The 14,115-nt window shown below is 41.5% G+C and overlaps 1 protein-coding gene across 1 annotated transcript; it reads left to right on the forward strand.

The window, feature by feature from the left end:
• The first annotated feature begins 278 nt into the window (after positions 1–278).
• Positions 279–12,938, forward strand: PERCC1 (proline and glutamate rich with coiled coil 1). Its single transcript, XM_036739255.1, has 2 exons — positions 279–348; positions 11,869–12,938. Exon 2 carries the CDS (start codon positions 11,913–11,915, stop codon positions 12,750–12,752), a length of 840 nt encoding a protein of 279 aa, XP_036595150.1. The 5' UTR covers positions 279–348; positions 11,869–11,912; the 3' UTR covers positions 12,753–12,938.
• Positions 12,939–14,115: the final 1,177 nt, after the last annotated feature.

The raw sequence follows: 14,115 nt of genomic DNA on the forward strand, positions 1-14,115 counted from the left end.
CAGAAGGGGAGATAAGGGCCCTCGGGACAAGTGTGCCAGGCAGCTGTGCAGCTGGAGCTGGAGTTTTAACAGGCGGCGGGACAGGGACAACACTCGAAGGTCCCCTGGCAGGCCAGCCATTAAGGTGAACCCTATCTTCCGCCCACACGGGTTTCTTTGCTGTAGTGTTCCCCGGTTGCTGGGCGCCAAAGCAAACTCAGGCTCTGTTTGCCAAGTCTACTATGACAATACAGCCACCAAATATTTGTCAGCCGCCAGTGCTGGGGCTGACTATAAATACTTCAGCCACAGGTGGAAGGCTGCTGCATTCAGAGGAAGACCTGGGGGAGCCTTGCCTGGTCCCTGAAGGTAAGAGTTCCTGAGGGCCCCAGAAAGAAGAGGGATGGGAAGGGAAGGCGAGCCATTTCCACCTCCTCCTAGGCCTTGAAATCGGCTATGATTGTTTATTCTGTGCTGAGCAATGGGATCTCCTGACACCCAACTCCAACAGAATGAGGTTGGAGGTTGTTTACGATATTGCGTACCTATATTGTGGAGCTGAAGGGGGTGGAGGTACAGGGACCAAAAGGTATCTCCCTCTCCCTTTCCCCTTCAATACATATATAAACACCCTCTGCTTTCTGGGGGAATAAGGATAAATGTCTATCTGGTGTTCAGTCTTTCCTCTGTATGGCACCCAAGGGGACCTGAAATAGAAAGAGAATATACTTGGAATCAGAGGATTTGATTTAAATTGCTTCCCATGGGACCTTGGACAAATACCTTCCCCTCTTTGGGCCTTAGTTTCTGAATCTATAAAATTGGGGTACCAAGGTTTGACTCAACTTCTGAATCTGTAAAAGCATGTGGGGGACGGGGCGCAGTATTTTATAACACAAAGAGCACTGGATTTGAAGTCAGAAGACCTGGGTTCAAATTGTGACTTTACTACCCAATTATCCTTGGGTAACACTGGACCTCAAAGTCTACATCAATTAAACTAAGGGATTTGGACCTTTCCAGTTTTAGAGCTATGATCCTACTATTTCTAAGATCCCTTCCAATTGAAATCTAAAATCCTCAGTCATGTTCTTCCTTAATCTCTGTTAGTTATTAATCATAGAATCCTAGTGTTGGAATCATTTCTATTTCTGGACAGCAGAAGTTGGGGGCAGGGATGGGAGATATATGGACTTGAAGAGACCACAAGACATAAAAGATCAAGATACATAGACTTGGCCAAAAGAAGAAAGCATCCTATTCCCTGGACCTAATGAGGCATGCTCCCTCAAAGTAAGGGCAATGGGATTTTTGAGATATGAGGCAGGGCAAACCTTGACTCTCTAAGAGGGGTTATTCCCACAACAAGATACACAGCAGTTGGTTGAGTACAGCTATAAACCTATGCAGTGAATGGAAATTCATCGGTGACTAGGTGTCAGCCCAGAATAGTCATGCATTGATGGTTTGTGCCTGAAAGTTAGTCCCAGATCAACCCACTAATATCCATCAAGGCCCACATCAGGTTGGCCCAGACTGTTCTTTCCAAGGGCATAGGCTACAGACAACTGCAGTCCTGATTCTACATTCCCAGCCCCCCTTACTGCCAATGTTGAGACTTGAATGAGATTTCCCAGATGTGAACCATTCTTCTTAATTCATAAGTAGGTAGAACCACAGAACCATAGACTCTCAGACCTTGAAAGGTCCTCCAAAGCTGATCTAGCCCAACCCTTCCCTGAAAACAAGGATCTCCTTTATAATTTCACTGACAAATCGTTATATATCCTTTGCTTGGAGAAATCCAATGATGAAGAACTCACTACCTCCCAAGGCAGCTCACTTCAATTTTGGACAGTTCAAATTGTTAGCAGGTTTTTCTTTATATTGAGTGCAAATTTGCCTATCTGCAATTTCCCCCTGTTGGTCCCAGTCTGACCTTCTAGGGCTAAGTAGAAGCCTAAACTCCCTTCCACATCAAAACCCCCAGATACTTGAAGACTGCAATGATGTCCCCTTAATCTTTTTTTCTCTAGACTAAATATCCTCAGTTTCTTCAAACGTTTTCATGTTGTATGATCTCCCTAGAATCTTAATATAAAACAGAGGATCTTAATCTTTCTCGTGTCATGGACTCTTTTTGGCAATTTTATAAAGCTTAGGGACCCCTTCTCGGAATCATGTTATTGCATAAATAAAATATATAAAATTACAAAGAAACCAATTACATTGAAATAAATATGTAATTTTCCCCCATCCAAGTTTATCGAGCCCCTGAAATCTATGGACTCCCCAGTTAAGAACTCCTAATATAAAAGGTATTATATCTCTAAGGCCCCTAACAGCACCAGGATTCTATGAAAAGAATGAAATGGAAAGTATTGTGCTACTTCAAGACCATTTCAAGGTTTTCATTTTCATTTAAAACCAGGCAGTAAAAGCTTCCATGTAGCAGTAGATTTTTTAAAAATAATTTTGATTGTATAGGTTATAAGGTTTGAAAGGCAAAGTTTCATAAATGATTTTTTAGATACATTAGCATCTTAGGTTGTATTTATGTGAGACTTTTAAATATGTTTTATCCTTTATTTTTCTTTGTTCCACAGGTTTTATTTGGATTATATTGTATGTCAATCGTGTGTGTGTGTGCATGTATGTGTGTGTGCCATTTCCCTTTTAAAAAGAACTCAAAATCTCAAAGGAAAGAAATGTGAGAGGTTTTCTTTCAGGCTATTTAGTAGCTAAAAATAATAGCCAGCATAGATATAGATACATAATAGATAGCACTTAAAGGCTTGCAAAGCAGTTTATTAATATTTTCTCATTTTATCCTTACAACCACTCTGAGAGGTAGGTGCTATTATTATATTCATTTTACAGATGAGGAAACTGAGGCAGACAGAGATTAAGTGACTTGTCCAGGGTCACACTGCTAGTAAGTATCTAAGACAGGCTTCGATCTCAGATTTTCCTGACTCCAGCCCCAGTGTTCAATCCATTGTATCCCCTAGCTATCACTTATTTAAATAAGTCTCAAACATCACCAGGAAATCCTACAATACAGTTCTTGTATTGCCCACTTCTGGAGCTGAGGACTCTGCCTCTCCCCAGACTCAGTCTGTTGGAAGGAATGACAGAGAGATTCAACAAGTCCATCTGGCTTCAGGTGCTAACCCTATTCTAGCTGTCACCCAGGTCTGACTTTCCTTCTCCCTCCCCACCACCTCGGGGGTACCTCAGTCTCTGGATAGTTAGTTCACTGAAGCAGCTGGGATGAACAAAAAGTATGTAAGATTGGGAAGCCAAAAACCAGGACCCTCAGCCCAGTCTCTCCACCACCTAACTCATGATCGAGCAGGCTAGACAAATGTTTGGCATAACTTTAAGAAAGGTATAAGGCATAAGGTATAAAAAAGAAGGTAGGAGTGTTTTCCTATAGCCTGGGGGATCCTCATTTTGTTAGGGAAATGGAAACAATACCTCTAACCCTAACCCCCTCCCTTTCAGGCCATGATGAGCATAAAGGAACTTTAACTTTGCAAGAACAAAAGACAGGGGCTCTGGCTCACTAGGAGGATCTTAGGAAGCTCACTTGACTCTGAACTATTAAAAATAATAAACTATAAAAAATGGGGACAAAACCTCCTTATAGAGCACTGTAAGGTTTCCTCACAATGGTTTGGTAAAGTCTATGGTGCAAGAAGTATTACCCCAACTTATAAGTGAGGAAACTGAGACTCAGAGAGGTGAAATTTGCCCAGAATCACCCAAGCCAGTAAGTGCTGGAGCCAGGATGTAAACCAAGTTTTCCAAGTTCAGCACTCTTTTCATTACACTAACTCATAGAAGGAAGTGCCAACCACCCTGGCTGTAGGCTGGGCACCACGGAATTCTCCAAAGAGGGGAAGGTGAATCTGGAGCACCTATTTAATCTTGCAATGAGCACAGAGATTTGAATGCTTTGAGAGTTTGAATCCTTTGAAATCTGCTCCATTGCTCAGTGCTGGAGCATCTCTTCCCTCTAATCTGGGACCTTTTTATCTTCATAAAATCAAAGAACAGCAAGAACCCTAAGAGTTCCCCTAATCCTACCCCCCACATTTTGTAGAAGAGAAAACTAAGAACCTGTAGGGGGAAAGAAGGAACTTGCCTAATAATATAGTAAGTGGTAGAGAATGGATTTGAACTCAGATCTTTAGACTCCACATTAAGCATGCCATTGCTGCAATCATGCTGTCTCAAGCCATCCTTGCCATGGTCCTTACCCAACCAGTCCCTGTATCACCTTCCAAAAAGAAGCTTTGGGAGGCAGCTGATTTCTGATGACTTTGAAAGGGCTCAAGCCCTCCCAGACACACTGTCTGAGCTTCTTGCTCATCCTTTGGCAAGATGGAAGGCTGCAGATAACAGCAGGCTAGAATTTCTCTTGCACCCACTGAGCTGAGGTGGGTGTCAAGCTGGAGGGGACAAAAGGAAGAGGAGATTGGTTTTCTCTCTTTTTAATCCTCATTTTTAAAAAATGCAAATTCTACCATTGGAAATTCTTTGAGGATTCCAAAGGCACTTTAGGTAACTATGGACTTCAGGGATAATTTTATGGGCATAATTTTTTAAAAATAATTTTTATTGATAATTTGTTTTTACATCACCTACATTTTTCAAGGTCTTCCTCCCATGTCCCCTTCCAAAACTAAAAAAGAGGGGGGAATAGTTCAGTAAAACTAACCAACTCAGTAACATACTCTGACCATATGAAGCGGTTCACACCCATAGTCCTCTCACTTCTGCAAAGAAGGATGGGGCGGTGCCATCCTACACCTCTTCTTTGGGACCAGACTTAGTTATGATAATTTCATAGTATTCAAATTTGGTTTTGTTGTTCTTTCCATTTACATTGTTATAATCATTATGCATGCTGTTTTCTTACTTTAGCTTACTTTGATTTGCATCAGTTCATGTCTTTCCATACTTCTCTGTATTCATCATATTCACTATTTCTTACAGGATAGTAGTATTCCACTATATTCACATGCCAAGCTATGTAGCCATTTGCCCATCAATGGGCATCTTTTTTGTTTCTAGGCTTTTTTTATTAATACAAAATATGCAGCCATAAAAATTTTGGTACATGTGAGACCTTTCATTTCATCACTGACCTCTTTGGGGAATATACTTTGCATTGAGATCTCTGGTGCAAAGGAAGAAGACATTAGTCTCTCAGCTTACATTTTTCTAGGCTTCCTTGGATGGTTGGACCAATTTATAACTCCATTAGTGTGCCAGTTTTCCTACAGATCTTCCAGTGGTGACTTTTCTGATCTTTTGTAATCTTTGCCAACTTGCTGGATCCGAGGTAAAACTTCAGAGTTGTTTTGATTTACATTTATTATCTAGTGACTTGAAGAATTGTCTTTATCTGGAGGTTGGCAGTTTTTGGTTCTTTTGAGAACTATTAGTTCATACTTTTTGACTATTTACCTATTAGAGAATGGCTTTTGGTCTCACATAATTCTGTTGTCTATCTATTTTATAAATTAAGTCCTCAGAGATACTTGATAAAAAGACTTTATCCCCAAGCTACTGAATTTTGTTCATTCAAAAGCTTTTCAACTTCATGTAATTGAAATTATCTATTCCATCTTTCATTATTGCCATTACCCCTTGATTAAGAAGTCACCCCTTAACCATAGCTATGAAAGATACCTGATCTGGTTCTCTTCTTTGTGTGTGTGTGTGTGTGTGTGTGTGTGTGTGTGTGTGTGTGTGTGTGAGAGAGAGATGTGACCTTTAATATTCAGGTCATCTTTCCATTATGAATTTATTTTGCTAAATAAGATGTTAGTCTAAATTCTTCCAGGTTGCTTCCAGTTTTCAAACAATTCTCACTAGGTAGGAAGTTCTTCCGGAGATCATTTATATTTTCAGGTTTAATTGAATACTGGATTTTTCTTCCTTGTCTCATCAGTTCCTCTTATCTACTTTTCTATTTTTTAACCAATATCAAATAGTTTTAATGAATATTGCTTTATAATATTATCTGAGGACTGGATTGCTTAGCTCCCTTCCACCATACTTTTTTCATTGTTTCCTTGATTTTTTTTTGGTTCCTCCAAATGAATTTTATATTTTGTCTAGGTGAATATCAATTCTTATTGCCCAGTGGAAATGACAGGGACTAAATCCGCAGGGGCCCCAAGATATATAGATACATACATATATATATTATATATATATTATATATTTATATATATATATATATATATATAGAGAGAGAGAGAGAGAGAGAGAGAGAGACATATATGGAACTTCTTTTTTTAAAATGAGCATTAAATTAATCTTGCTATTGTTATTTTATCTCTAGTTCTTGTCAGAATAGAGCAAAGAATAGGCTCTAGAACTCCATTCCTTCCAGTTCACTGATAACCTGACTGTACTGGTGCACAGTCTGAGTGTTTTGTAGTAATTGACTAACATAATCCTATCTTGCCCTGTGAGTCCAACAAAACCTAACTCCCATGTGCTCAGGGTACCTAAAACAACATTTATTACTTATATAATCATAAAGAACTCAAAGGCCCCCTAATCCAACCCCAAGAAGTAACTTAGGCGAGGTCACGCATGTAGTGTTGGAAGTGGGATCTGAACCAAGCTTCTTCAGTTTCAAAGTCAATGCTCTTTCCATAGTCATTGAATCCAGAGAAACAGAATGCTAGGCTTACTACATTGCAAGGAGGAGGTGGAGGGAGACTTAGTACCATAGAAGCAGTGTGGCAAACTAAATTAAATTCACCAAGCTTTATCATGGGCCAACTAACAAAACAGACTTTGCCTTTGGGGAGGTTACAGTCTACTGAGAGGTTATATTCCATAGCACAACATCTACTTGGAGAAGTAAATAAATATATAACTTGTGGAGGAGAGGAAGAAGGAGGGAGGGAGGGGAAGGTGGAGGGAAGAAGGAGGGAGAGAGAGGGAGACAGGGAGAGGGAGAGAGAGGGAGACAGGAAGAAAGGGAGGGGGGAGGGAGGGAGGGAGGGAGAGAGAGAGAGAGCGCACTGCTAACTAGGGCACACAGGAAAGGTCTGTATAAGAGGTGGGACCTGAGCTGTGCTTTGAGAAATTGGATGAGAGATATTCCAGTGGAGTTTTGTGATGGTACAGTTGAATCTGGATCTAATGAGTGAATGGAATGATTATGGAATGATGCTGATCAGGACAATAAGTTGACTGTACTTTTCCACTGATGCGATAATCTTCTCTTATTCTCATAACCAGGAAGGTGGGAATGGAACTAGTTTTCCTCCTGCCAATAAACTGGGACAATGAGACCCCGAATAGGACACAAATATTCCCAAGTCATCTTGATACTTAAAAATCTTCAAGGATTCCTTACTACCTCAGGATAAAACGCAAATTCCTTAGAATTAATTTTAAAGCCTTTCACAATCTGGTTCCCATCCACCTTCCCAGGCTTAGTTCATTGTTTTTTTTCCTTTGCAAATTCTCCTTTCCAGTAAAACTGGCTCCAGTTCCCTATACATGACATTTTCATCTTCCTCCTATGAACCTTTGCACAAGCAGCCCCTCATGTCCAGCATGTACTTCCCCTCATGCCTCATAAAATCTCTAGCTTCTTCCAAGGCATGGCTCAAGTGACACCTCCTATGGGCCCTTCCTGATGTTCCTAGTTGTTAATGCTCTCTCACTCTTAAGATTACTTTGTATTTATATTGTATTTACTTTATGTGCTTGCTTACTTATGTAACCATAATTTAAATAGCCTGTCTCATGGAGATTTTGGGTATTGTTACTGTAGCAATATCAAACTAAGTTTTCGAAGATCAATGCTAATGTTGCAGGCAATAGAATTTATTAACAGAATAACAAATAATGCAAAGATATATCTAAATATTTCAACAATGTATCAACCATGAGAAAGATTGCTGCCAGAGTCCCCTCTAAATAAACATCAGCTGTAACTGTTGACTTCTTATCCCACACCACAAAGAGAAGCAGGCAGTGAACCCAAATGGAAGTAAAAAATAATAGAGCCAAAGTGAACTTTGGGAATAAAGAGGAGGGTAAAATAAAAAGAAAACACAGTACCCCTCCGAGGGCCCAAGTCCCTCCATATTCTAAACCATTTTGTCCCGCTAAACCATCACCAACCTAGAAATGGTAGCTAGCAGCTGCCTATGGCTTCTGGTATATTTTCAGCTCTTCGGGGTTTTGTGTGGAATTTTCAGATTTTAGGAACTCCCAGAAACAGACAGGGAGCTGCTCCCAATATGCAAGTATTCCATTGACAAAAAGGAATGGTTGAAAGTCCTTTATTGTCAAATTCAAGTCTGTTCAAAGCTTCTTCAGTGTCCTTTTTATCCTGGGCAGATGTCACAGGGACTCTCTTTATTGAAGGGCCATAAATGTCATTTATTTTGATGCCATAAAACCATTACGTGGTGAAGGGGATGCTCCCAAACACTCAAAAAAAACCAGATGACCATAAAATCCCTCTCTGCTTCTATCTCTTTCTGTCTTTCTCTCTAGCCTTAAATTTTGTATCCATTCATCCAACCACCCATCCATTCATGTAGCATTTGTTTAAGCACCTCCCTCACACCAGGCATTCTGCTATAGGCGCAAAAGACACAAAAGCAAGAGGTCTCTTCCCCTAAAGAATTCATATTTCATTTATATTCAACCAAGTCATAGGATCATAGAATTATTGAGTTAAAAAAAACCCAAGGCAGCTAGGTGGTGCAGAGTAGGGCACTGGCCCAGGAGTCAGGAGGACCTGAGTTCAAATCTGGCCCCAGACACTTGACACACTTACTAGCTGTGTGACCTTGGGCAAGTCACTTAACCCCAATTGCCCTGCCTTCCCCCCTCCAAAACAAAACCCCACTAAATAGCTCAGGGCCAAGGACAGATCACATCATATTTTTAATGTTAGCTCTCACTAGGTTCTAAATGCCTAGAGGGCATGGGCCATATTAATTTTTTGTATTTCAAGCAATGTCACACATAAGATAGGCTCTCAATTTAAAAAAACAATAACGTTTTACTGATGCCCTTTTCTTTTTGTTTTATATTACTGTCATTTCCTAATGGCTTCCTCTCCCCAACAGAAGCCACCCTCGTAATGAGTAAATACAGTCAAGCAAAACAAATCAATATATTCAGACTTAACTTCTCATCCAAGCTCCAGATCTGTGTCTTCACTTGCCTCTTCAATATTCCTGTTTGATAAATTGGACTCATCACCCTCTCCCCATACCAAGCCCTTTTCCTAATTTACCCATTTGTCAGTGGTACCATCCTTCTCCCAGGCATAGGGCACAACACCTTGACTTCTCCCAATCTTGTTTCTCAAGATCAGTCAGTTACCTACCTGTACAGTTTTTTCCTACTTTCTTTAATAATGAATAGGTAGAATCCACTAAGATTTGATTGGTGCTTTATACACATTATCTCATTTGGCCCTCATGACACCTCTGTGAGGTGGGTCCCCCAGGTGTTGTTATCCTCATTTTGAGGAAACTGAGGAAACATTTGAGGAAACTGAGGTTCAGAGAAGCTAAATGACTTGTCAATTATTACACGGTTTTTTATAGAGCATTCCTCTATAAAATAAAGGGACTGGACTAGAAGATCACAGTTTTACAAATATTTTTAAAATTTTGTTTTTTCCTTTTCTTTTTTGTTTGTTTGTTTACTTCAGTTTTCAACTTTCACTTTTATAAGATTTTGACATCCAAATTTCTTTCTCCCTTTCTCCATCCCCTCCTCCATCCCTATTTGAATTTGAACAACAAAGCATTTCCTTACACACAGCAGAACCTAAAAGGAGGATTTTATATGAAACTGTGAATCTCCATTTCATTCTGCCTGTTTTTTAAAACACATAACATTTTTCTTATTTCAAAGCTTTCCTGCTTGTCTCTGCCTTCTTCTGAATTTCCTTATGTTATCTTCTATATATTTTTTAAAAATGTTACAATGACCCTCTTTTTTTTTTTTCAATCACAGTTGCTGACTCCTTTTACCTAACCTTCACACCCTACTTAAAAACTGAGACGGGGAAAAAAAAACACCCTTGTAACAAATTAGCATAGTCAAGTAAAATGAAGCCACATAGTGACCATGTCTAAAAATGTATGTCACTGCACCTCATGTCTATTACTGGTCAGGAGGCAGTCAGGAGGTATAACATATGTCACCATGGCTGCTCTGGAGACATGGCTGTTCATGGCATTAATTAGAGTTTTTAAGTTTTTCAAAGTTATTTTTCTCTACAAGGTTGCTATCCTTGTATAAATTATTTTGTTTCTGTTTACTTCACTCTTCTTCTGTTCATACCACCCACTAGTCTCTGAACTAATTTCTTTCATCATTTCTCATGATGCAATAACATTCTATTACATATGTAAATCACAATTTGTCTAGCCATTCCCCAATTGTCTAAGAGGCCCAGGGGCAGCTAGGTGGCACAGTGGATAGAGGGCTGAGGTTGGAGTCAGGAAGACTCCTCTTTCTGAGTTCAAATCTGGCCTCAGAAAATCACTATGTGACCCTTGGCAAGTCACTTAACCCTGGTTGCCTCAGTTTCCTGATCTATAAAATGAGCTGGAGAAGGAAATGGCAAACCACTCCAGTATCTACGCCAAGAAAACCCCAAATGGAGTCACAAAGAATCAGACATAACTGAACAACAATCCAAATTCTTTTCCTTCCCTTCTCCTCCTTATAATTCCTCTTTCAGGATCAGAAAGTTTGTTTCTCATGACTAAACTCCAAATCATCCTTCCTCTTCACCACACCCCTCCCTGTCCCCAGTTGTTTCTCTGTTGAGTTTAACATTTCTACAACAAACTATGTGTATGTATTCAACCTTCTTTTACCCATTTCAGATAAGAATAAGGTTTACTATATTATCTCTAAGGTTCCTTTTAGGACTGAGAGCCTGAAATTCCTGAGAAAGATTATTTAACTGCCTCATGACTCTCCCCACACTGGTCTATCCTGTGTACACTGCCCAGACCAGTCTTCGAAAACACTGCTTTCATGCATCATGTCATTCCCTGACCTGATAACTTTCACAGGCTTTCCATTTCCTATGGGATAAAATCCTCAGCCTGGGACTCATAATCTTTCCTCAACTTATCTCCTACTATTCCCCACCATGAATCCCCTTGGTCCACTCTGAGTAGTTTTATTACTATTCTCACAATAGATCATCCTTAATTCTGGCTTTGCACTTCTACTCTTACTTCATCCCTAGGTTAGAAGGCCTATTCCTTCCCTTTTTCCAAATCTTATTCATCCATTAGTGCCCCGCTCAAATTCCACCTCCTTTGGGAAGACTTTGCTGACCACTCAAGCCAACACAACTCTTTTCTTCCTCTGATGTTCTACTTACGTTAGCATTTAAGCATGTGCTTTCTTGTATAGCTTTTGTATCATAGAAATGTGTGTTTGTTTCTATGTCCCTTGCCATGCTGTAAGCTCTATGAGAGCAAGGGACTTTATGAAATAAAAATAAAATTTTTCTCTCTTCTAGTGTCCCCATGCTCTGTGAATGCATGTTGAATTGAAGCTAGACCATGAGAGCAAGTAGTTGGGGTGGTGAGGTGGGGAAGTGATGGCAGTGAGGAAAGGGAAGGCCAAAATGAATCATACATCTTGTTTCTGGTCATGGAGAAGTTATCATTTGAACTGGGTCTTGAAGGATGGGTTGAATTTGATGGACAGAGATGGAGGGATTCTAAGGGAAACTGCCTGAATAAAGATGCAGAGATAGGGCAAGGAACTGACTTGCTCAAACATGACCTTGTCAAACCTATCGACTCAGCCTCTATTTTTCTTCCCCTGCCTTCTCTTACTAATCAGATAACATCTGCTGCCTTGGAAGACTCCTAGGCTCAAGAGAAGAGATGGCTGCTGGAGTGATCAGAAATTTATGTGACTTTAGACTGCAGGCTCCCTTCCACCAGCCATTCTTAGCTACCACTGGCCACCGAGACCCAGACTTCCCTGAAACCTCTGAGGAGGAGGAAGAAGATGGTGAAGAGGAGGAAGATAGGGAAAAACAGATAGAAGACCTGGAGCTGGCAGACAGCAGTCCAGGATGCCAGAGGTCAAACCAGGAGCTAGTGAAGGGTCCTGTCAGGCCAAGCCCAAGTAGCACCGAGATGACTTTGCAACTCCTCCGTTTCTCTGAGCTCATCAGCTGCGACATACAGAAGTACTTTGGCCAGAAGACAAAAGAAGATGATCCAGATGCCTGCAATATTTATGAGGACAGCCGCCCACCTGGCAAATCGGCAAGGGAGCTCTACTATGCAGATTTGATGCAAATTGTCCAGAGTGGGGACCAGGAGAATGAGGACACTGACATTGTTGGTTTCCCCAGGGGCTTCGATTGCCAGGCCAGGTTCATCTCCAGCAAAGATAGGTCTCAGAAGCTCGGGCCTCTGGTTGAGCTCTTTGAATATGGGCTCTGTCAATATGCTAGGCAGAGGGTGTCTGACAGCAGGAGGCTGAGGCTTGAAAAGAAGTATGGCCATATCACCCCAATGCACAAAAGGAAGCTGCCACAGTCCTTCTGGAAGGAGCCAGCTCCCAGCTCTTTATGTCTCCTCAACACCAGCACACCTGACTTTAGTGACCTGCTTGCTAACTGGACATCAGATGTGGCCCAGGAGCTCCACAGTGTGGGAGGCCGAGAGCTGGGCAGACATGCCCTGGAGATGGATCAGTTACAGGAGGCATGAGCCACAGTTGTCAGAGCTGCTTTACCTTCTCTCTTAGAAGAGAGGCCAGGCTTCCTTCTTGGACCAGGCATTGAAAGGATCAGGTCCAATGGCAGGCTGATCATGACTCAGAACAGGAAGAACCCCTTTCTCTCCCTCTCTTCTTACTATTATTAATACTTTCATCTCCTATCCTCATTTATTAAAAGAGAGTCCCAAACTCCAATGGGTTTGTGTCCTACTGCCAGGGAGATGTTTATAGCCAAGTCTCCCTGCTGCCTGACTCTCAGCCAGGTCCTAGGGATCCATTAGCCTTTACTTGTACTGCTTTTCCACACTGATTACTTTCAGTTCACTTTTCCGGTCACTTAGGTAAAACTTTAGGGCTGATGATGGAGGGACAGCAGCTCCTCTCCCTAGTCCTGACTGCCTTCCAAAACAGTTCTCCCTCTAGCACCTCTGTGCTACATCTGTGGAAGCAGCCATATCCCCCATGTTCTTCCTCCCCACAAGGAAGGAATTTCCTGGCTTTAGGATCTTTAGGAATGGTACCAGGGTTGACAAGAGCTTCTGGACATATTAAAGAAGCTGCTATCCCAAGCTCTTTTAAGAGCTTCTCCAAGAGCAGGCAGCAAGGCAAGGCTGGCACTGGTGGGCGGGGGGGGTTGGTGCTGGACCAGGCTGACAGGAAGCAAAGCTTTTGGATGAATGGCAAGTGCTCTCTCAGGGAGGCAGGAAGAAAAGGGTGATGTGTTGATTAAATGAACAAACATTGTCTATTTACTCATGAGATAACAGCTGGAGAATCTCCTCCCCTGAGTTCTCTGCAGGGTTTAAAGGGCATCTTGCAGAATACTGGGAATACAGGGGCTCTCTGGGGTCCCTTGAACTTTCAGCTGAGCAGGTTTCCCAGTTGTGCCTCGTATCCAGCCTTCAGGTGTTTTTTCCAGAGGCCCTGAAGAAGCAGGACTTCTGGCAGCCCTCCTACCTCAGAGGTGGGAGCAGCTTTTAGAGCCACAACAGTGACTCCTGAGCCACTTACAGGGTTATAAAAGAAAAAAGGGTCCTAAAGAATCCTAAACCGTGTAACTCTCAGCCCCGTCAACTGGATTTAGCCACTCCTATGTCAAGCTGGCTTGCCCATGAAGAGAGCTCTCCATGACTCACCCAATCCAAAGGCAAAAGCTGTGGGGATCTAGGTGTCTTAAGTTACAGTCATTCTGTTCTCCAGGAGTGGCAGATGGGAAGTCATGGGGGTGAGAAGTGATGACTATTTCCTGTGATCCTCTTCATTTTTACCTCCAAACCTCATAACTCTAGGTCTATGACCTGCTTGTTTCTTGGAACCCTAGCTAATTACAAAATAATAGTACTTGGTTTCTCC

Source organism: Trichosurus vulpecula, chromosome 9 (genome assembly GCF_011100635.1).
Source record: "Trichosurus vulpecula isolate mTriVul1 chromosome 9, mTriVul1.pri, whole genome shotgun sequence".
NCBI lineage: Eukaryota > Metazoa > Chordata > Mammalia > Diprotodontia > Phalangeridae > Trichosurus > Trichosurus vulpecula.

Coding starts and splice junctions, on each gene's coding strand:
- PERCC1 (XM_036739255.1), top strand. CDS start 11,913: ATGGCTGCTGGAGTGATCAGAAATTTATGTGACTTTAGACTGCAGGCT.